Source organism: Mycteria americana, chromosome 1, assembly GCF_035582795.1.
Source record: "Mycteria americana isolate JAX WOST 10 ecotype Jacksonville Zoo and Gardens chromosome 1, USCA_MyAme_1.0, whole genome shotgun sequence".
Classification (NCBI taxonomy): Eukaryota; Metazoa; Chordata; class Aves; order Ciconiiformes; family Ciconiidae; genus Mycteria; species Mycteria americana.
In genome coordinates this window covers 118,073,527-118,098,695 of record NC_134365.1, presented here as the reverse complement: position 1 = coordinate 118,098,695, position 25,169 = coordinate 118,073,527, and the positions used below count along the sequence as shown (strand labels likewise).

At 38.5% G+C, this 25,169-nt stretch overlaps 1 protein-coding gene across 7 annotated transcripts in view; it reads right to left on the bottom strand.

The window, feature by feature from the left end:
- The window catches only part of BACH1 (BTB domain and CNC homolog 1), a 32,086-nt gene extending 7,272 nt beyond the window's left edge, over positions 1-24,814 (bottom strand). Inside the window, exons 1-7 of one of the 7 annotated variants that reach the window (XR_012777870.1) lie at positions 16,774-16,927; positions 13,759-13,826; positions 12,772-12,817; positions 11,424-11,721; positions 6,221-7,612; positions 4,266-4,472; positions 3,565-3,636 (exon numbers count right to left, since the gene is read on the bottom strand). Coding sequence is in view for 6 of the 7 variants with exons in the window: in XM_075517220.1 (XP_075373335.1) it covers positions 4,266-4,472; positions 6,221-7,612; positions 11,424-11,663 (1,839 nt within the window). In the remaining variant the exon portion in view is untranslated. The other 6 variants (XM_075517220.1, XM_075517246.1, XM_075517238.1 and 3 more) reach the window with 6 other exon arrangements.
- Positions 24,815-25,169: the final 355 nt, after the last annotated feature.

Genomic DNA, 25,169 nt, shown 5'->3' with positions numbered 1-25,169 from the left:
CAAACACAGGGCAGCGAAAGGGATGGCAATTCACTAATGAATATCAAGTAGAAAAAAGTACCATTAATTAAAAATTAGCTTTTTTTTTTTTTTTGCTTTTACTTCAATGTCATGAATTTGTCTGAGACTTCTGATACAACTGGCTGAAGATGAAAGGTCATTGATAACTGAGAGGTCTAATGATGGAAACAAGCAACATCTGGAATGAAGAAAAATGAGGAAATGGCAGAGAAGGACAGTAAACAAGCAAGACCGTAATGAAGCAGCTGAAAGGACAAAAAACCCAGAACCAAACATGCCACACATTTTGAGTTCTATAATTAATTAACTAAAAGAAGAGGCAGAGTTTTTAAGACATACAAAGCTTTAAATAGTTTTTAAGAAAACAATTTTAATCATAGGGACTGTGTGTTATCACTATTACTGCGTCAATTCACTCTTAGAAAGTCTAATTATTTTCAGTCCTCTTCACATCCCCTTTTGCAGGAGAAACTCATACTGCAACCTCTACAACTTCTTTTTGAAAGAACTGACTAACTTTAAGTGGCATTTTACAAGAGCAGCAGTTGTTGCCAGTCCTTTTTACCTAAAATGATTAGAAAGAGTGCTTTGCTAATCAACTTCTGCTTGTCAGCATACTGGGAGCAGCTGTTGCTAAATCTCCTAATCTGAAATCACTTTATGTACATTTGGGGCATGTAGAGGCATTCAGCTGTGTATTATGGAGTGATGAAATTCTCTATACTGCTGTTTAATACAAACTTCCAACATTCAGAAATAGTTATTCCAGTGTAAAGTTCCCCGCCCCCATCTGAAGTTGCCGACAGATTAATATATTTAAATATTATTGGTTTATTTTAGCAGCACTATACTAATACTGCAAAGTAATGCCAGCTAGTTTTGAGGTCATAATAATAATCAAACTCAGAGCCCTTTTAATTCTTCTGGTGAAGAATCTATTTAGTTCACACACTTCCTCTCCCTGCTATAGTATACATAACAAGATCTCAATTACATTTCTTGGATCACAGCTTATAGTATGTCACTGACTGACACATCCTCCTCCTGAGCTACAGAATCTTCAGGGAAGTAGTGCTTCTTGAGGCCAGTTGTCCTTTACTCTGCTCCCCCCACAAGTACCCTCATTTTAAAGCTTTTAAGTGAGAAAATACAAGGCATGTGAATATACACAGGTGCTCTGAAAGAGCTGTTTCTAACAAGCCAACATCTCCTTGAGTGGCCTACGTGTATTCTCAAATATGGAACATTAGTGAACAACAAGACGACATAGGTTCAGCTGAGAGATCAATAAGCAAAGACTATATGGGGGTCAAAAATTACATTATCAGTACAGAAGATCAAGAGAAATGAACAAACTTAATTCCCCCAGATAACAGGTAGATTCAGTACCGAACAGTATTTTTCTTCAATATAAGTAGAGCTTAACGTAAGACTTTCAATTTTACAGAATCACTTGGGTGGGGAGGTACCTCAGGAGGTCTGTAGTCCAAACTCCTGTTCAAAACAAAGTCAGCTCTGGGTAAGATCAGGCTGCTCAGGGCTTTGCTCAGTCATGTCACAAAAACCTCTAAGGTAGAGCATGCACAACCTCTCTGGGTAACCTGCTCCATTGCCTGCCTGTCCCCATTGGAAAAAAAGTGTTTCCTTATATCCAGTTGAAACCTCCCATTTTAATTTATGACAATGTCTCTTGTTCTCCTGCTGTGAAGTACGACCCCCTGGGAAGCCGAAGATCTTCCACTCCCAATGGCTACATGATCTTGGCCCCACAGATACGGGCAGGTGGCTATTAGGTCTCCCCACAGGCATCTCTTCTCCAAGCAGAAGCCCTGTTTCCTCTGCCTCTCACCATAGGAGAAGTACTCCAGGGCTGACCATCCTGGTGGCCTTCTCCTAACCCTGCTTCAGTTTGTCAATGTACTTCTGGCACTGGGAGGGGCCAAAACTGGGCAAAAAATTCAGCCTTACATGTGCTAAGTATAGGAGTACAATCACTGCCCTTGAACCACTGGCTGTGCTCCTGTTAATACAGTCCAGGACACTGATGGCCTTTTCAGCCTGGACACGCTGCTGACCCATGCTCAGCTTGCTGTCTGCCCAGACCCCCAAGGTCCTTTTCAGCAAAGCTATTCCCCAGCCAGTCTGTCTCCAGCCTCTACTCATGCAGGGGGTTAGTCTGTCCCAGATAGAAGACTTTCGCAAGAAACACACCACAAACACTATCTTTTAATCGGAGAGAACAAAAACCTGATAAGCAACAATGAGTAGAAATTAATACAAGACAACATGCTGTACATACTGGAAGCCAGGATGAGGAATTTAACCAAGTTATATTTCCTAACAGGCTACAGTAGAGAGTATTATCTAATTGTCAAGAGTTTTCGAACTATAGCTACACCATATTATCCTCTCCCAAAGCCACATTACAGAGGATACCATGAAAGATCAAAGACTAACAGATCTGAGACAAATGACTGACCCAGAGAAGCAGGAATGAGGCAGGAGTCATCACGCATGAAGCAGCCTGGATGTACCACACAACACCTTTCACAGATGTCTCTTTTCTTCCACCCACCTGGAAATTATGCCTAGATAGACGTTAAAGTTTCTGTATTTGTGCACGACTTATAAAAGTGCGATGGTGCTTAACACCAGCGGCTGTCAGACATGCTCAACAGCTCCAAAAAAGGTCTTTTCAGGAAGTTCTGAAGAAACTTACCTGCACAGTTGGAAAAAATAAGCAACTGGAACACGTTTGTGCCTAGAGCATGATTCATAACTCAGACCTCACCTCACAATTCTCAACACTCATTGTCTAGACCTTGCACAGTGATACCTGTCAAACAGCAGACATTCAGTCTGTTCTAGCACAGGTCCACAGAAGAAAGGATATTATACTATGATTATCAGTCACTTAGTCAACTACAGGTCTAATCTTGCAGATGAATCTCTAATTTCCCCCCCCCCCAGGTGTTGCACAATATTGACAAAGTTACATAACAAACAGAAATGACAATATGATGACAAAAACAGGCAAAAAGTTCTGAACTGTCAGAAATGCAACTTCTCTCTTTAGTCAGAAAAATTTAACTGTTATTAACACGATCACCTGATTTCCCTCCCTCCCTCCCAGAGTATTTTCTTCATTCAGCATGCTGAATGACTTGCTCTGTCAACTCATCAGGGCTGTATGGCACTGCAGGCCTTCCTTCAAAGTCTATCTCCTTTGTTGCAGAAGTGCATGTAGTGAAAGATGATAGACCGCTTCAGGAAAATAAGTTTCTAACCCATGGCACTTTGCTCTAATTTTATTTTCCTTTTCACTCTGAAGTCATAAGGAGAAAGGTGCAACATGGCTGCATATGTTCCTAGTTAATACAGATATTAAATTCATGTATATAAACACAAAGTCTGAAACGCTTCATAAACAAGAATTAAGAGCAAGTAACCCTAAACAACTGAATTATTTAGTGCACGTGGTATGATCCACTATGAAACTGAGATGAGAGGGTCAGAAACAAAGACCAGAAAAAAGCCACTCACAATTATTTTCTTGCCAGGAGAACTTCAGATTATCCACATTTCTCTTAAGTTACATATTTATCTTTTGATTGCCTTTTAAGAAGGAGAAATTATATTAACAGATGGTTGCAGAGAAATCTGGATGCATTAATTCCTCAGCTACAATCTTGATACAACTGCTAAAAAGCCAAGCAGCTTCCTGAGCTCTGCTATATCGTCCGCCTTTCTGCAAGGGCCTCGCTTTTAAGATTCAAGACTCAGTTCACCAGCCTGTGTTGATATGTTACAAGAACAATACTTACACAACTAACAATTGCATAACTGTAAAGTTGATCACGAGCAATACCACAAGCTGAAGAACAAAAGCACAAAGCAAGAAAGGGGAAAGAGGTAGAAAAAGTAGAGTGGGATAATGGTTTGGGAATAATTCTGTACAATTAAGGTCAATGCTGATGGACTTCAGAAACACCTTTCTGAAGGTGTTTGCTATGATGCACTTTTACTTGAATGGAAACAAGTCCACAGAGGGAAAAATGTCTGTACTTTAGAGTAAAGCACAGAAAATCTAGAACTGCTATCAAGAAGTTATCTAAGACTGGTAAAGTTTTCTAAGCTTGAGTGGAAAAAGTAGTAAGCCACCTCACTCTCAAACTACTACCAGATGTCCAGTCAGGATGTTTAGAGGAAGACTCAAATCAACAGTAATGAATACTTATACATACCAGTTTTTCAATTTCAGATTCAAGATTTTGTATGCAGTCAAGTTTTCTCTTACGACACCGCTGTGCTGCAATTCTATTTTTACTTCGTCTTCGGATATCATGAATACAGTCCAATTGTTCAGGAGTTAATTTATGCATTTTCAGAAATGACTGGAAGTCATTTCTGGAAAGTGAGATAATCCTTTGTGCATTAAATGGCAGTTTTACCTAGAATGTAAGATACAATTGTAAATCAAAGGTGAAACTGATATACACAAACACCAACAGGCCAATTCAAGTTTTTATTTTAAGCATTCTTTACCACACAACCCATATTTCTTCCTAAATCTCAGAGACAAGAGCAAGCTAATGTAGCCGTCAGGTGAGGCGGATAAAACTCAGGGGTTTCAACTAGATGAAACGGCCGAATTAACTCAGTACTTTGCACATTTACACTAGATCCTCAAAAGCATATTCACAGTAGGATGAAATCTATCCGTGTGTGCAGCAAATAATGAGGTGATACACTCTAGGAAAATAAGTTATGGTTAGCTGGTGCACAAAACAGGTGTCAAGAATCACTAATTCAGTCTAAAGTTTCCTCTAAGCTGCTATTAAGACTGTATCCTGCATACATTTTTATACCTATAGTTTTCTGCAGGAAAAGTTCATCTGAAACAGGCATTTACTTAAAATATAGAAGTTACAATATTTGTCTTGTAATTCTTAATGCTGGAGAAGAGAGAGAACCAGGCTCTTGCTACTGTCTGTCTGTACACCTGAGCTGCAAAAGCAGGAACTTCTGAAACATAACACGGATCATAAAATCCTGACTAATACTGAGAAACAGGTTTACCTTTACAAAATAATTGCCACATTTTATGAAGCATCCAACTAAAGACACTTTATTTTAATCCTTACATTTGAGTATATTAAGTAGCAGAATATGTTACCTTCCTGTGGTCAAAGATCTGAATTTAGTTTAAAAAGCAAACAGTGAAACCCTTTCTGTGTTTGGCTACCACCGGTGACAAACAGGCAAAAAAAAAAAAAGGACAGAGTATTGCCCTCAGCAATGATACCATCTACTTCTTTGCAATGTAAAGATGAGGAATGTATTTAGCCAATTCTGGCCTTTCGTTTGGCCTGCCAGCTTTCTATATTGATGGTAGCTTCCACTTATTTTAAGTCTCAGTAAGGCCCTGCATTTTGAAAAGAAAAAAACTAGTGCTTTAAAAACAACTGAATTTTCATTACATTAAATGATCCATCATACACAGTCTACAATTCTAAGAAGTGTGACAGAAACCATTCTAGGTATATAGTAAAATCTTTTGGGATTAGACTACTTATGTATGGCATCTGCCTAAAACACTACCAAAGCAATGACATAAAGGAAAGAAGTGCCAAATAATTTCCGCAGTTGGAGGAACAAATATAATCTCAGTTTTAGAGAAGGAGATACTATTAAAGCAGTCTTAAATACACAGCTACTGAAGCCAGCTTGAAAACTTAATTTTCATTTCACAGTAAATCTCAAGTATGATTTCTCTCCTACCTTCTCTCCACAACTCAGAATAAAACCAAGAAAACTGTTAAGTTTCTATAAAACAAAGGTTCCAAGAAATTTAGGGTTTTCTTAAGTTTAACTGAAGCAGACAAAAAAATTCTAAAAAAGAACCCCTATGCCTTGGTTTAAGACTTACAACCTTTTCTGATAGAGTTGTTCCAGAAAAATATCTGAAGAGATCTAATACCTAAGCATCTACCACTTCAATATCCTACCAAAAATACTTTATAAGTCTCCCTGAATTAACAGTGATCTTCCATATAAGCCTTTGAACGGTTAAAGTTTCATTTCCCAGATTTTTAAAACAAGCAACCACAAAAAAACCCCCCAAGAGACTCAGAATTAGGTTTTTCTGAATAGGGCTTTAAGAGACAGGGAAGCAAAGGATACACCAGGATGTTCTTACCTCACATTCTTGTTCTCTTGCTGAACAGGATTCACTGTCTCCCTCGGTGTCAGTTTCCGAATCCTCTCCCAAACTTATCACATAATTATATGGACACTGTTCTTGTTGCTGCCCCTGAACATAATCTCCACTGCTTATTTCAGAGCTGTTGGAGCACCCTTCAGTACTAAGGTTGCTTATAAAGGGGCAGTTGACAGAATTCAATGTTGTAAAAGTTCGTTGAGAGCAAGGTTCAGGGCTTTCACTGATCCTTATACCCAGCCACGGACACTCAGATTTTTTCCCCGAATATACTGGCTCCAAGCACTCTTTTGGAACTGCAGGTGGTAAATGTATTTGACAGGCTTCTGTGCTGTAAATATCACTCCAAAACCCTTTTGCTAGATGTTCTGCTACCTCTCTCTCCACACTGCTTCGATCACCAGCTGATGTAATGTTAGTGGCTTCCCTAGTGCACAAATCGACCTTTGAAGGTGCATCATCTTGACTTTCAATTCTGTCATTCCCAATTCCAGTACCTGATACAGTTTTTTCAGCTAAGACTGTGTTGGTTTGCATACTACTGAAATTCAAGTTACCATATTGCTCACAAGTATGTAAAAAAGACACAGAATTGAGTCCATGAGGTGCAGCAGAGTTTTGGGGGAAAGCAGCAAGATCCATTTTCTCCACAGGACACGACACATTCTGAGTCACAGAATCTCTCTTTGACTCGTCCTTCTTCTCAATGCCTTCCTCCCCTTCTTCCATTTTTACCTGAGTCTCTTCACATTTTGAGACCAGCTGCATAGGTACACACTCCTGAGCTTTTTGTATGCCATCGTTATCAGATATTTCCTTCTCAAGAAAAGTTGCAATTGGTGGCACCTGAATGTCTTTAATACTGGAATTGGACTCTGAAGTATGAACTTTGTCATTTCCAAAAGCTTTCTGGAATTTTCTATACTTTGGGCATTGGGAAGATAAGCTGGAAACACCACCCCTTTCTAAATGCACAGGATCACATGTTTGATTGGCATTATCTTGGAGAGCAGGTGATGATTTAGCATTTTCTTCATCTTTACAGAGCTTTGTGTCAGGAGTTTGATTACATTCCTTTTCTAAAAGTTCTTCTGCTTCATCATCTATTTCTAGGTCTCCATCATCCACATTGCCAATTTTAGGGTTTGTTTTCCGACAACGCTGTGTACAACACTTCTTCCTAGGACATTCCTGCTGATCCGATTTAAAGTCCAAAAATTTGAATTTGAGAAACTGAAAGCAAGACTCTTCAATGTTGTGTACACCCAAAAATTCAGCACATTTGCAAACTTCAGACACATTGTCTTTATTTAAAATAAGTTTAGCTGTGTATGCAAACTGAAGCAAAGGACTAAATCCTTTAAGTGTTACCTATTTAAAAAAAAAAAAAAGGAAAAAAATGAGTATGGCCAATATGGGTTTAAATAGAGAAACACACAGAACCCAGATTTACCTGCGAGCAAACCACGCCAGCAGGACAGAGTACAAGACAAAAGCAGCAGATTTGTTCCACAGAGAAAACCTGGCTACACTGATTCTGAAACAAATCTTCTGATACAATTTATCCTGGACATTTTGTGGCAATTATCTTCTTCACTGTGATCAATCTCTTAATAAAATGTTCTGACAATACAGTACTAACAAGTGAAAAATATTGCCATACACTGAAAACCAGTAACTGGATTCCAACTTTACAAAGACACCTTTCAAACCCAAGTTATACATGAATTACCCCAGAATAAGATCAAAATGCTTCTGGTATTTAATTGTTCCTTTAAAGAGCAATTACTGTTATTTGCTCAGTCTTATGCATCATTGATATAAAAAAGTTTGAAAAAGTGGAGTTTGACCACACAGGATTATTTATCACTATAGCCATCTACTCCTTTCTTCCTCCCACAAATGAAAACAATTGTACCCAAAAACTGTACACCAAAACCAATTATTCTCAGTTTAAAGCCTCTTTGGAGTAGGTAGTTTTAATTGAACATTTCCATCATTATCATCTCCATTTTTACCCCAGAACAGTTGCTTAACAGGGAATCCAGAGATAAACAAAAACTGTATCATTACAAACTGAACAAGATCATCTTTACACATGAAAAAATTACTAAGGAATCAGGCAGAAAGCTGTAAACAGATCACCATACTACAAGTTACATGATGCTTCCTTTAGCCTTTCCCTGCAAGTGAAGGATAAAGCAGTATGTCCATTATTACTACTCAAACTCAAGGCCACATTCTGCTCCCCTCCTTTAACGAAATGAACAGGACTTTATGCTGAATAAAGTGGTACATTAATGGATTAACTATACTGAATTCTTCTGCCAGCAAGATAATTAACTATACATGCAATTCAATTTAGGAATCAGTTGAGAGTTTGTTTTGTTTGCCTTTTTAGTGGTTGTTTGGTGTTTTTGTTAAAGAACACATAAACAACACATGAAAGGAAGTTGAAGAGATCTGCACAGAGACAGTTCAGCAAAACTGCCTGTAAACTCTTACAACTTATCTAAAGAATTCTTAAAATAGCATTTGAAATGCGCTCTGGAGAGAAGACTACCGATTACACCACCACATTAATTCATACTTAATAATGTGGGGAAGGGGAGTGCAAAAGACAGTTTATCCATAAACTGGCAAGAAGTCTTCAAACTTGGTATAGTCAGTAAATCATTAAAGTAGGTTTACAAACAAGTGACATTCATACATGAAACTGAACAAAAATACAATGGTATTTCAAAACTGTACGTTATTTCTATATAAGGTAGAAACTTACGGCTAAAAACTGGAAGGATCAAGAGGGGGGAAAAAAACACTCTACTCCTTTCATTTTCTCTTACACATTTCTAGCTGGCTATCCTCAAACAAGATAGAACGCTAGAAAGACTCTTGGTCTGACTGACCTAGAAAAGCAACTCTTGCAGCAGCCATTTATTTAATTTGTATTTGTGCTGAAAATTTAACTCAGAGTAAAAACACTGGTAGAAAAACAACACAGAGCCTACACCAAGATGTCAGCAGTTAGTCTTTACAATATAATATATGAAGTACTTTAATTCCAAAAATATTTTGGTATCTCAGATTGTGGACTGGTGTCTTTCATTTTAAACTTCAAATACTTTGGATGATTAAAAAGGTTAAAATTTAAAAAAAGTCAAGTCAAACCATGTGATCAGTGTTTGCCTCTCTTAAATATGCAGCTTCATAAACTGACTCATTTCAAAATATTTCACAGTTCCCAGAAGAGAAGCTCGAGTTGCTGAGTCTTAAAATGCTTTTACCAAGTGATCCGATCAAATGATTAAAATGAGATTCACTGTTAGTATTTTTGCCTGTTGCTTCAGCAGATTCAGTTCTTACATCAGTAATACTAAATTACATTAAGAGTCTGCTTAAGTCTACATTGTAGTAAGTGTCAGGATTATGATGTTCCTCCATTTTCTTTACAAACCCTGGTCCCTTCTAACTCAGGTTTATTTCATGGGTTCATTGGAACACTGTTGCTTTGTGCCGGAGACTATTTTTCCCCTCTCCAACTCTGATGTACATTACTTATTCTTCCAATATCCTATTTTTTCTGTCATCCCAAAGCAAAATTCTCTCTTCAACGTCAGAAGTTTTACATGCCACTGATTTCCCTCTTTTATTCCAAATCACGGCTTTCTGTTCCCCAGCATCCTACTTCCCTTCCACATCAGCTCCCACCATTACTTTTCTTTCAATCTGAGACACGTTCAGGCTATCAACATATTAAGCGACTAGGAAAAAAAGCATAAGAAGAAATGAACACACACACACAAGTAAGAAGGTCCATTAAAAGTGACATAGTCGTATTACACTGTAACGTAATTTTGTAACAGATTCGTTGATCAACAGAGAATAGCAAAGACCACTGAAGCTCTTTAAAGAAGCCACTTGATCCCTTTTAGTTTTCTGTTTTCTATGAAGTCAGAAAGATTCTGGTAACAGAGAATCCTTGTGCTTATCTCAGTATGTTACAAAGCCAGTGAGGTAGCTACTTTACTGAAGTACAGGCTTTCTGAATATATTGTCTCTGAGTTAGCCCTCAACTCAGTCTTGTACATCAACAAGTCTATAATGTAATCTCCAATGTCACTATAAATATTCATTGGTGTGCACCTTTCCTCCAACTTGAATGATTCTAGTTGAGTTGCCAACAAATTGCATATTATTTCTGACCCCCAAAGCTGATTACCGTGAACTACCTCCCAGAAAGCCATTGATTATTTATGAACCAAGCCTTCAGATTGTGCCCAATGGTAGCAGTAATCAGAGCACTTGGAGGCTCTTCACTCTTCATCTACAAGCACAGCATTTCATATAAAAACACAGTCACTTGCTTGCCTCATGCCTCTTATAACTTAACTAAATACCAACTGGAATCTCTAAATGTCTTGGACAATCCAGATACGTAATAATAATTTTTCTTTCCTATGGATGTCAGGTTCTGGCTCATTCCCACTGAATGCCTTTAAATTCAATCTGATTTAAGAATATGTATTTTAGGGGTAAAAAAAGAAAGCAAGTAATTGCAATATATTTTCTCAGTCTTAAAAGTAATAAAACACAGTAGGAAAAAAATCAAGCTGCTAACGATCAGTGTGTAAAAAGGATGGGGAACTGAGCAGAAGAAAATTGTTAACAACAGTAAGCAGCAAGCAAGGAATATAAGCATGGCTGTATTACTCAAACATACAAAACCAAATCTTAATGACACTGATTTAAAGGTATTATCATTTTAAGCTTTAATTTGTTTATTTATTACTCCAAAGGTATTCTCTTTTCATGTAGGAGGACTAGTTCTGCAACACCTCTTTAACATTTAAGGCCTGTTTTTTGAAAAACTTACATGCTTTGAATCAGGTGCACAATTTTAAAAGTAATATATACTTAATTGAAAAGATCTCCCCTCTACATTCCCCAAGACAGCACTCACATCTTCAGTCTGTGACACACACTCTGATCTGTCTAGCCTTTACCTCAACCAATGGCAGCTTTACAACTTAGAAATTCATTGCCCTCAGTTCTTAATTCTCTTACCAGTTCTTAATTCTCTTACCTTTACTTCTCAGTTAAGCACAAGCCTATTGTAAAACAGAACCGAACAAAACAGATTAGAAGCACTGACAGGTAAAATACAGAAGGGAGTGACACTCACCTCTTCCGGTAAAGTGATGATAAGATCAGCATCCACCTGGCCCACAATTCTTGAAAGGAAGTAATTGCTGCAAGCTGCAAGCACAGCTTTGTGAGCCCGAAATCGCTGATCTTCCACTAAAATAGTAACATCACAAAGAATATCTTGCTTTCTCTGATCATCGAGACTGAGAAGTACATTGGTACTGTGTACTGAAGATTCATATGCAAAAACAACACTATTCTTCTCACTTAGAGACATTCTGTATCACAAATGGTAGTGTAAGTCTCAGTGGAAAGCATGCTTCTATTCTTCAAATCTGGAGGAAGAAAAAACAAGTTGTACACGTGAAAGTCATATCCAACAGGAACCTACTGATACTAAAGCATAATAAGCAAACTGTGAAACATGCATTGCCTGATCTAATTCTTTTTAAGACTAAGATTAATACTCCGTATGTCATACATGTTAATACATAAATACATGCTTAGGAGCATTTGAAGTACCCAAACTTTAATATGTACATCTTAAAATATTTCTTTAGTAGTTTCATAGACCGAAAAAGGGAACAATTTTTCATGTGACTTCAGTGATAAAGAACAGATTTCTTCCTCAGCAAGTGATTAAGAGTCATAACTTTACCATTTAACCTAAAAATTATTTAAGCTTTCATTTTTAGTTATCAGTATATTCTGACTCCAACACTATGAAAACGTAAAGAGAAATACAAAACCTGCATTAAGCCAAAATTCACCAAAATACTATGTAAGGTACTTCTGTTTACTGATTCACCCAGCACAGACTAAAATTTGTGTTCTATCTTCTTTCAAAAGTAGTTTGCCTGCTAAACCAATCAGGCATTGGCAAAATACTTTCATTTTCTCTCTAATAGGTTGATGTTTTGTTTTTAAAGCAGATTAGTTCTCCTATTTTCTACCTGCCTTAATTGTCTAATGCAGTCTTTTTTTCCCCTCTCCTGCTCATCACTATTTGAATTGTCACGCTTGTTAAAAGTTTGCTTTCCTAATCGATTGCTATGATTCAGATCACCTGGGAATGGAATCACTTTTGTGACAAAGCATCACAGTTCTGAAATAACAGTATTTATTGGACAATAAACAACAGCAAAACTTATCTGATATTTAAAACCTTGAAATAAACTTATACATAACTGTCCTGAAGCTATTCCTCAACTCCTAGTATTTGCAAAAAAACTCCAAAAAACTAGGAAGAAGTCAGCCCTCCTAGAGAGTGCAAAGTTTAACAGCATGTCCAAGTCTGATCTTTACACTGTATTTCTAAATTCCTATCTTCTTTGGATTGAGCCTTTCTTCCAGCTAAAAAAAAGTCTAATAAGAAGCATCCTCACATCTAAAGCTCGATGAAGAAACCACGTAACCAGATTTGGAACTGTCCTTCAAGGAAAATATGATATTAGTAGGCAAAGTGTTACCTTAACAAACCAAGCATTTAGATTACACTGGCCTATTCTACCCAAGAGTTCCTGTAACTAAACACAGTTGCTGAGACTCACGTCAGCTGACACAGGACTACCCAATCATTATATTGCTCAACAGAGGTTGTTATAATATGCCAGCTCCCAGCAACAATAAAACTGTAGCCAATGCAAATCTTCAGTTTTCAAATATGGGAAACTTTCACAATGCGGGGAAGGAGGAGGGCATAGCCATTTTTAAACACAGCGGGGAAAAAACCAACCACCCTGCCAGCTCTACTCCTGGTTACTCACTATTCAAGTTATTTTCATGGCATACAGGCGTTCTTAGTGATCTTTTGAACAGAAAGAGAGAAGAAAAAGATCCACATTTCCAGTGGCAGTAGTAGCACAGTACCAGTCTGGACTCTGGTAAAGTGCAGAGCATCAGCATTATCTGCCCTTCCCGCTCCCTCCTGGAACACTGTACGCTCAACTTCACCAACAAAATATACAGATCATAACTTGGCGAAGACAAAGAAAGTAAGTCTGTTTTGGGGCATTTGCTTAAATATACAAGATTTTGTTCTGTGAAAATAAAAGTTCTGAGGAAAAAAAAAGTTACACAAATCAGAGTTTTCCCACTAAGCAATAGCTATACCACGCGCTGTTAATCCTAAAGGGCTTATTTTTGGAAACAAAAAAACAGTTTAAACATTTTCACATACCTGATGACAAAACCACAGAGATCTGTTTACTTAGGAAATATTTAATTTCCAATCAGTTTAAATGAGAATTATGAAATAATTCCTTGTGAAACAGTTATTCATTAAATTATATTCTTATAATAGCTTATGAGAAGTAAGCAGTGCAATATAAACCATGTATTCCTAATTTGTTTGCTTTATATCCTTAACTTACCATATTCCTCAAATATTACAGCACATGCAGTTTAACAAAGTATGACTCCGTATTTGTTACCAGAAGCTCTAAAAAAAAAAAAAAAAATTTCATCAAAAAGGAATGGAGAACAAAATGGAAGACTAAATCCAGGGTGGTGGGGAGCCCAGGGAATTATTAAAGATACGGATCCCAAAGTGTTACTTGGGGTAAACACCTAGGCAAAACTCATGAGGGAGACTATAGTTACAGACAGGCCTCTAAAGGTTCTTTTTTCTTTCTCCTTTTGAAGTCCCAAGTTCTCCCAGCCCTCAGAGAGACAACCCAAGTATCATATATGCTGCTCTTGGGTTTTCCCTTATAAAATAATCAGTTCCAATATCCAGTTCAGCTCATTACACTTTCACAGCATGGAAGGCTAAAAGGAACAGTAGCGTGTGTGTGTGTGTGCATGCACGCACAGAGGACAGTCACCCCTTCTTTTCACTTGATCTCCACAAGGCACACAACATGCTTTCAAAACAGCGTGCAGCCCACTTGAAGCACTGATAGTGAGCTTCCAATGTTGTTGCTGCCAAAAAAAAAAAATAGGTTTCAAAATTGAAACACTACCTTCTGTTTCTTGAGAAATGAAAATAAATATTCAATTTGAGCATTACTCACTTTAACACTTTATTCTGACAGAATGTTGTACTTCGTAATGTGAAGATTTCATCAGCCAACTTATGTCCCCACTATTTTTAAACAGGATGCAAGGGGTTTTTTTGAGGTATCCAAAATACAAAATGCAGCATTTCATTAAGCATTTCAAAATTTAAAAGAATCTTTAAAAAAACCAACCAAACAAGCCACCACACACACCACACTCAAACACTAAAAATTTCTCTCACTCTTCTTCGTAAAATCTTATTACTGTCATACATAATAAAGAGAGAAATCAAAAGGAAAAGAACCAGAAGACTGAAAATGCTGGTGAAAACAAAAGGCAAACAGGAAAGGGAAAATGTAACCACTGTAAAAAGCTGCAACACTTTAGAGAAGTACCAACAGAGGTCAAGCTTGTGGATGTCTTAATTCTGTCTTCCAGTTGTGTAATAAAGGCATGGCACCACAGTTATGATAGTATTTGTCATGACAGCCAACGAGATTTTCCACAGCAGCGTGTAAGTACAAAATACACTTGCCCAGAAGTAATTTGTTATATACATATACACAACAACAAGACAACTTACTGTTGTACCAAAGAGAAAAAGAACGTCTCTTCTGTAAACTGTTTCATTTTTCTTCTATTTTAACTATTCTCCTGGAGCACTCGGAAATTCTTAAAATTAATTTCATTTATGGATGGGCAAAGAGGGGAAAAGGTGTGAAGTGGAGAAAGCAATTCAGTGGTGCTTCTTAAAGAAGCTTTATAACTTACAAGCTCATGCTGCAACTGTCCTACAAGGACAGACTCTTCTAGGCTTTCTTCCTCTCAGTGCAGGTATCCATTTTACATAATTTAATTTTCTACAAATATTATCTACCAGATTTTTTTTCCCCCCCTCTCAGACAATTCAAATGAAAGCAGCAAGAAGTTACTAAAGAGAAGGAAAAAGGACACTACAAACAATGATAACACAAATTATTTCCTTGGAAACCAGACTAAAACTCCTATTCTACCATGCTATTTTTATTTTAAAATTAACACTTAAGTAAGGCAAACTAAAAGCAGGCACAGATAACTTGTCAAAGTATTCCAAAAGTCAGTAGATGACTGTATATTTAAATCACTGTTCACTAAGTCAGTCTCAACAAACAACCACGTGACTGAATGCAAAAGATGCTAAGAAACAAAAACATGCAAGAATATTCTTTTAAGATATTTGATACAGCAGTTACCATCAAAAATAAGGAGAGTCCAAAAGATCTTCCAAAACTTAAAACAGTCCTTACAATGCAGGTTGAAAGGAAACAACATGAAAACTCACTAACTACAAATCCTCAGTTCATGGAAAAAACTAGTACTGTTAGTACAAAAGCATTCCTCAAATTCCTCTCACCTGAAATTCTGCACACCTAATAACCTCATAGTCTTGGGGGTGAGGGGAAGGAGAGAATGTATATAAATACACGTTAGTATAAAAACTACATAAAGGAACACTTGCAGCTGAATGAATCAAGTTCTGTTTTGAAAACACAACCAAGCATGCTACTATGAAGTTTCCATTCCTTATCAGACAGTGATTTTGAGATTAAAAAAAAATGTTTTGCCTAAGGGCAAAAATATTTTCTCCTAAATATTAGCTATAAAACTTTATTCTGTTTTATCAAAGTGAAGTAACTCCAATTTTTTTCTCCCTACTAGCATATGATTCAATAGGAAAACTGTGCCTAACAGGTATCTGTAAAATTACTGTATCTTCAGTACATTTAGACATCTCTACTTTTAATTGACTAGATACATACATATTTATTTTCAAGAAACATATAAAATACTTATTATCTTAATGAAAATTAGCACTGCATCAACATTTTAAAAAGGAATATACATTTATTTAAGTACACAGCGTAGAGATCAGAGCACGATGCCCATCAAGACTCATTGGCAAATACAGATCTCATCCAAGACTCATTTTTCTCATGCATTTAAAGTTATTCATAGCTTATATTATTAACATGGAGGTAATTGCAAAGTATAGCAAGTGTAAGGTACTTTAAAATTAGACTGCAGGTTTGTTCATCTGCTTGCTTACAATTAGTAGCAATTACTGCTCTTTAACTCCTAGTTGACTACAGAATAAAAGAAGTTAGTTAAATGATCCTCTACTTCCTTCCCCCACCATCTCTGCTTTAAAGAGTCACTTGGTGTAGATCTTTAGGAAAACCATAAAGTCTCCCCATTTGATAATTTAAAAAAAAAAAAAAAATATATATATATAAATATATATATATGTATATTCCAAATATGATAATCATTATGGCTGAGACCAGGTAAAGCTATAAGGAACTGTTGTTGCTAAGTTACAGAAGGAAAATAATAATAGATAATATTACCTTGGAATAGATAGCATAAGAGTAGGAACATATTACCAGGATAAAACTCATAATAGTGTGATGCATTTCTCATCCACACACATATAAATCTGGCACAAGGTAGATTAACTTTCATGCTCAGCAGCACCACCGCAACATGTCTGCACTCAATATCCTGTGGTCAACAAGAAAAGTGTTATGCAAGAGGTGAAGCAAGCTTTGAAGCATCAAGTTGTCACTGAAGGTGACAAAAGCATGCACAGAAACCAGCTTACCTCCATACATTTATGATAGGGCAAAAGAACTGCTTGATGTTTAAGTATGTCTCTGAAAATTCAGACAATTACACAGTCCTGGAAAGAGTTTTGTATTGCATTTCACAAAAAAATATATATACTTTTGAATAATATATGTAAATATATTTATATTTTATATAATATATACACACATATATATTAATAATAAAATCAGTAAATGCCTTTTACAATAGATCTTCCCAGCAAACCACTCCTAAAAGTCAGGATTCAACACAGTACCACTTTCTCAAGTATTAATGCTGAGGAGTGATTTTCCCCATTAGGCAAAGGACAGCAAAACACACACTGTATGTATACTGACATAGAACACTCAATATGAGCATTTGCCTTTTTTTGTGTTGTTGAGCCCAAACTTCACAATTTGCCATAATGATTAAGTCCTTTGTGGTTGCAAAAAGCTGATAACAAACAGAAATCCCATTCAAAGGGGAACGTTATAAGGCTAACCAGAAGCAATAGCAATAAGATGCAGATGTTAAGACAACATTCAAAACCTTAGAACAATAAGGCAACTGTACCACTCATCAGCTCACTGCAAATATTAACATCAGCAGCAATTATCCCAAATCATTGCCACTTATCCAGATGCCCACTGGACAACTACCAAAGAATTTCAGCTTTTCTGTAGAGAATTTCTAAAACATGAATGCTCTGCCCAAAATATTTTATTAATAATGAATGCCAAACATACAGGCTCATAAAAATCAACCAAACTGACTAAATAAATAAAACACACTATTATTCAGTGCAGTGAATTAACAGTAAGAACTTCTTTACACTTTAAATGAAGACTTAAACAGAGTATCTTGCATTTTGCATCAATGTTAGAAAATCCCCCCCAAATGACATTATAGTTTACAACTGAGCTTTTCAGTAACTTGAAAAACAGTCTGATAACACCAATTCTGTATGCTTATAGCTGGTTTATTTTATACTTGCATCATTCTTTCTGAACAAAGAAGACAAAAATAACAGCTGGAGGTGTCTCTGCCTGCCTATGACAGCTGCCAGCAGCTTTACCACAGAATAACTTAGAACAACAGTAAGACAGCTAACAGAGAGGTAAATTCAGTGTCCTTTAGTTTATACTCAAACACCACAAAACCTGAAAAGGGTGAGATTTCAACATACAAAGGGGTATGCTTTACAGCTGAAGAGGGTGTTTTGAACGTCAGACCAGCTGACACTGGAAGGATCCACTGGTGGCGTTAGAAGAAAATTCACAACTAGAAAAAATGAATGAGTCATAGAAATGAGCTTCATAGGCTCTGAGACTCTTTAAGGCAAACAGCCAAAAAATACTAAAACAGCTCTTAAAAACTGATATACAGGTTAGAAAGTGCAAATCACTATCATTTCTGCTTCTGTTTACATTATGATACACCTATGATTCGCATACACATTTACCAAAATACTTTTTGAACATTCTGAGTTTGAATGTTTCAAGTGTCCTTAAAAATACTAAATCAGAGCACAGAAATCCATGGAAATCAATAACGGTCATGCCTTTACTGCTTAGAAGGCTTGCACTTTCAGGAAAGACATAGCTGATTTGCCAAACTTGGAATCTAAACTCTTGGCGGTAAATCTACAGACCTGGAAAAGAAAATCCAGTATCTAATGGTCACCAAGATACAATGGGAAGCCACAGGCATTTGGATTCAAGAGAGTCTAGCATCCAAACCTAATGATTGTCTGTGAAAGACTCACTGTCAAATGAAACACAGGACTGTGCTTTGTTACCATCACCTGTAAGACACTTAATAGCAAGTGGGGCAATAAACCAGCACAAATTGACACGTGGTTCTTCTGTCTTAAGCTCTACTGAGATAGCAATGGTACTAGCAAGAGCCAAGCAAAGATAAATGAGCTACAGGAGTTACATCCTATCAAGTCAGTACTTTCTTTTAAAGAGCAACAGCCTCTTCCTTATCTTCCATCAGTCAATAAATCCATTTCAGATATTCCTAAAAAGAGCAGCTGACCTTTTATTCCTAGACTCAGATATCAATTATGTGGCTCTACCATCACAATCAACTCAGTCTACAGGTATGGGGTTTTTTTCCTGACCTTCAGCTACCATAAATTTCCTGTAAATGATCCAGCCCAAAAGTCACCCAATTTACTAAAAAAGTAAACAAAACCCTGTTCCTTAGTCTTTACTTACTTAGTGAACAACCATCTGCTAATATCATACTGGATATCAATCCTCTGTAGTAATCACAGTAACTCTCACTTGTACACGGGCAAAGTTCTTGAAATAAGAGAACGTACAGAGTGAAGCTCCCCTTCAGTAGTTGCAGAAACCAGGCGGGACGCCTTTGCCGTCACTGCTATCTGAGCTGGTTGAACTTGGACATCCAGATGCAATTTCAGTTGTGATCACCATCACGATAAAGCTAGCAAGATTAATTTATCACCTAGCAGACAATAAAGGTCTGCTCAGCTATCACCATGCTTTTAACTATCTGTACTCTTAGAAAACTTTAAATTTCTGAACAGTTGGAAAAAAGGCATTGTAGATCCCCAAAAAATAGCTTGGAAAAAAAACAAACTCTGGGTGCTATTCCTGACTCCTACACTGATCTATTGAGTGACTTCCAGCAGGTCACTTATCTCCCTCAGTTCCCTTAGGGTAGACATTTACATTTACTTTATCCTACCAAAAAAAAAAAAAAAAATCTGTCATCCATAGATGTAAAGTACAAGGGTACAACTATCATTTACTACTGCTAAAACAAGACAGTTTGGATAAGAGATAGTTTATTCAAAATACATTGCAAAAGCTTTTTTCGAAAGTTTTATATCTATGTCCTTGCCCCCAGCTACCTCTCCTTTTAAGGAAATAAGGTTACGTTACAGATGAATGCCTACAGCGGTTAATAGCTGCTGATTCATGTTATGCTGACAAGGAATGAACAAGCATTTTAGTGTTCATGTTTATTGCTTCTCCATCTTTAGTTCAAAAAGACTTTAAAAGAAAAAAGTTATTTTAAAAAAAGGCAAAAAGTAAGCTTTGCTTCAAAGAACAATGCTTTCTCCTCTAAAAAAAGTAGGTGTCATCTTCAGATTATTAGCACATTCATCATTCAAATTCTAGATTGCATTATTTATTAGTCTAAACACCTGGATGACATTGTTCACAGCTTAATTACATAAATGAGCTTCTTAAAAATTATTAGGTTGTATTTCTGCAACATAATTCTTACCACAGCATTTGGACTCTTGTCAAGTCACAAGCGAGAATTAAAAAGAATCACGGGAAGTCTGGCAAGTTTTAAGTCTGTGCTTAGAGTCTTAATTTGTTTTCCAGGTTTTAAGCCTGAATATTCACTTTTTTAATATTTGCAAACTATATGAGAACTCGGGGCAGGGGGGGAGGACTGATACTGTGTAATCATAGAAATTTCCACAGAGCAGAGGTTTGAATACTTTCCCTCAGAAGATGATATAAAGCAGTCCATATCAAAGCCAGAAAAAAACATTTGTACTTTGCAGTTTAACATTATTTTACACAACACTAATTGTTTACTTTTTGGATCAGGGATAAAAATCATATTGTGGGATTTGGTTTGTTTCAGTGCTAAAAAATTAAATAGAACTGAAGGGATTTCACAGACTCTTGCTGCAAAATCTCACCACTTATAATCCTTCAATTCTGCTGGTATTCAGACAGTTACTCTGGGAAGTTAACAACAATGCACAGACTTCCTAAAGGCATGGTTCACCTAAAGAAAAAAAAAAACCGAAACACCCAAGAAAAAAACTCCACAAACACAACACCCCAAAAAATACTAGTAGAAATTGTGGAGGTTTTTTTAAAGTAAGAACTAGTTTAGATAATAAAATATTCACTTAGGATAAGGGCTAAACTGGCATAATGCAAAGCATGCACAACTAACATCTACTGTCAACTCTTGCCTTTACTTAAAGGACAAATACCTTTGCATTTATAGCTACGTATTCTACTCCTTGCCACAGTTAAACAAACCACATCAATTATTTTGTTTTCATGACTGTCAGAATCCATTCACAAGTATGTATGTCAAAATATTTATAATGCATACTAAATTAACCATCTGTGGTTCTAATGTATCTTAATTAGAAGGACACAAGAACCTGAAAGAGCCGAGAAGCAAATATATTGGCAAGTCAAAGAAAATACTTTTTGGAAATTATCTTCATAATCTTGTTTCTGGCATTAGCTTTTTAACTCCGATTTGTTTCCACAACTGTTCTTCACAGTATGTGAAACTGAAAGAAAATTCTACGAATATCTTAGACATAAATCAGAAAGAACTTCAGCAACATTTCTAAGAAAACAGAAAAGCATAGGTTCATCAGAATTGGCAATATTTATATAATAAGGAAAAAAAGATGCAGAAGACCAGACTTCAGATGATAATTCTAGTAAAGACCTCCACCAAATCACACAAAGCTGTGTTTCAGTTTTCCCATCAGGAAACTGTAGATCATTTCCTATCTCACATACGATGTCAAAAAGACGTGGCCCTACTAGCTGACACATAAGTATTTTTGAGATAGTACCATAGAAAATAGTGACCTTAAAAGAAGTGTAAACAGGGATAGAAAACGCTATCTATTTACTTATCAAAGTAGTAGTTAATGGGCCAAGACTGGAATCCAAACAAACACCTACAAACATTATCTTGACAGTTCAAATGAAGTAATTCACAAACAAATTATCTCAACATGATTCTAAAGACTACCTGAATATCCCTTAAGATGCAGGCTCTCATTTAAAGGCATTCTGACTGACACCCTAGGCTACCTCTTCCACTCTCCCATGTATGTCTAATGATTAAACTCAATTTATTTGTATTTCACCAATGCTTCTAAAGTCAATTTGCCCTTCATAGCGCACTTCCCCCTCCTTTCTAAACCTTCAGTAGCTGACCAGTCAGTTGAGTCTTACTCTGACCTGCTAACTCACATTTATACAAAATACTAAGGTTTCCCTTTGTGTTATTTAACAAGAACAAAACTCCTCTCCAGCCTGAAAAAGGCCTTAACTGTAAAATACAGCATACTGCTGGAGATGGACTTACTTTTATGATACACCCTATGATTTATTACAGCAAAGTGAGCCTTTCTATTAATTTTTTCCCCTCTCCACGCTGCTAACCTCTGAACTGGAGGTGGGGGGCAGGGAAAGCTGCAGGTGGGTCCTCATACATTATCCCCACACTGTGGTCTTACTAGGCTGAATTCACACAACTTAATGGTTGTTTCAGCAGTTATTTTTTGCTCACTTAAGGTTTTGTTCCTAGCCACATTTGCATCAACTAACATGTTACCTATGGTTTAAGTAAGGATTGCATATAAACAGGACTCATGCTATAAATACCACAAAGGTTTTTTCTACCCCTAAAACATCCCCCATGAAACTTTCAGTGGCTGAATTCTAAGGGACAAGTAAAATGCCAGCACTCAGGCACAAACATAAATCCTTTGACTAACCTACCATTCCTCCCCCTCACACCAGCATGCACAGTGCAGGGAGAAAGACATCTCTATGATTAAAAGGAAATCTATAAAGAATCTATATGAACACCTCATCTTAGAAAACTGGGAAGGTGGAATGGGGGGGGTGTTGTGGGAATAACATGACAAGGAGATTTGTTGAGCTATGTTTCCCTAAACCATAGGGCAAAGTTATCTGGGACTCATACAACTCATGGAAAAAGACATCTCTATTCTATGCCAAGTGAGAGTGCCACCTGATCCAAATAATCAGACAGAGTATGTTTTTTAACACTAGACAATTCTTATATTAATGTGAAATTATTACTGCTCAAAATATCCTTAGCATAAGGATTTTAGAACCTATTAAAAGCAAATAAATACTTAGCACACCAAGATCTTCCACATTTTTTAGTCTAAAACATGCAAAAATACAGTAGATGGAAGTTAAACCTCCACTTTAGCATTTTGGTTAGAATCAGGAGTGTGCTAGCAAAGCAAACTTCCCAAACATCCCACTTAACTGTGCTCTCATTCACTTCACAAGATAGGACCTGGACAACAAGAGTAGGTTCTTTTTAGACTAAATTAATCTGGAAAATGTACTCTGAAAGTACATCTAAAGTCCAAATACTAAGGGATTCAGTAGTTAGCTCGAAGGAAGCCCTTCTGAAAAGCATTCAATGTGGATATTCTGTTTTCAGCGACAACTGTTTCTCTGCAAACCTGCCACTTTTGGGCCTCACTATTTGCTAACATACACACAGATTTACTCGCACGTGTTAGGGCATCCAAGAGTAATTATGCCATTTAAGTCACCTTTAATGTTAAACTCATAAACCACAAAATAAAATTTGGAATATCTTAGTTGCTTTAATTTGGACTCACCGTGTTTGACAGGAATATACTCTTTCCTTTTCTCTTCAGTGTGGCATAACAAGATTAAAGAACTGACCCTATTACTAGAGTATTCAGAGTGCTGTATAACCTTAATCTACAGTGTGTTTCTGGCTTGCAATTATTCCATTAATGCAGTCAAATATGTTTTTCACACACAAAGTGCCTTCCTGAAGTGCCTCCAATTAACATGTCTGTCAAAAGTTACTGCATGCTGAAACTGTATATACAGTTATCTTTACTCTACCTTTATTGATAGAACATCTGCTTTTTCCTTTTTTATTCAACAAACATCTAGAGGGCCCAGTTGTATATGAATTCGGGATTACTGTTATATTGCCATACTAAAAAGGAGAATGTAAATATAGTTTGACAGAAAAGCAGGTGACGATTCTTTTATAACTACTACATTTTCAGCATGCCCCAAAGCATGCCAAGTATCTCACTGTACAAAACAAGACAGACAGGATTTGGATCTCGTTGTTTACGGTCTAAAATAAATCTTCCCCAGCTCCCACAGAGGGTAACAAACACTGAACACACCAGTTGCACGTTTCACCCAGGCAAAGCGGGGTTACCGCCGGATTTCCAGCAGGGGAAATCCTTTTCCAGCCCCTTTCGCACAGGGCCAGGGACGGCGGCGTGGGAGAGTCACGCCTGTGTCACCGGAGCGCACAGGCACATGGGCACCCGCAGAAACGGGGGACGAGACGCTGAGTAACGACTGACTGCCCAGCCCCGCGCGGCGCTGGGCACAGGCCTCGAGGGAAAGAGGGGAATACCTGAAGCACGGCACCGAGGAGCAGGAGACGGCGGCCGCCCGGTGCCCAGCGCTGACAGGGCGCCTCCGTCCCCGCCCTGAGCAGGCCTGGCGCCCCCGCCAGCGCCGCAGCTCCCCCGCGGGACCCCGCCGCCCTCGCAGCCCTCGCACGGGGTCCGACCGCGCCCGCCCCCGCCGCGGCGGGACGGTCCACTACGCCGGCCGCAGAGTAGGTGGGGGGGAGGAGAAGCAGGGGGCCGGCTGACTAACACCGCCCCTGTGAACGCGCCTGAGCCTCCTCCACCCTCCCCCCCCGCCCGAATGGTGCTGCCCTCGCCCCACTACCCCCCCTTCAGCCCAACGGGCACCGGACGGACGGACGGGCGCGCGCGCCCGCTCCCGACGGCGGCCGGCTCGGCTCGGCTCGGCTCGGCTCAGCTCACCTCAATGCCTGCCGCCGCCGCCACTCCCCCGCGCGGGCCCGCTCACCCGCGGGCCGGTCGGCCGGAGGGCAGCGCCGTCACCGCCTCGCCCCCTTCCTCCTCCCGCTCCCGCGGGCTCGGCTGCTCCTGGCACAGGCTGCGGCCCGACTGCGGCGCGAGCGGTCAGGTGACTCCCAACAACATTACCCGCCCGCCGCCCCTGCCCCCCGCCCCCTCCCCCCCGCGCACACACCCCGCCCGCTGATTGGACGCGGCGCTCCCCGCCGACGCGCAGCCGCCCACACTGCTGCGCAGTGCGCATGCGCGCCGCCGCCGGCACCCCGCCGGTAGCCGCTCCCCGGGGCAGCGCCGGGCCCTGCTGCCCGCCGCCGGCACTGCCGGGAGCCTCCCCGCCCGCCGGGGCAGCTGGAAAAGCCGTGGTGGCCACGGGGGCTGTCTTGGGCGCTGGGCGGGCCCTTCGCCGCCTCTCTGAGGGGAAGGGGCTCTGCGGACGGGAAGCCGTAGGTGCCCCCAAAG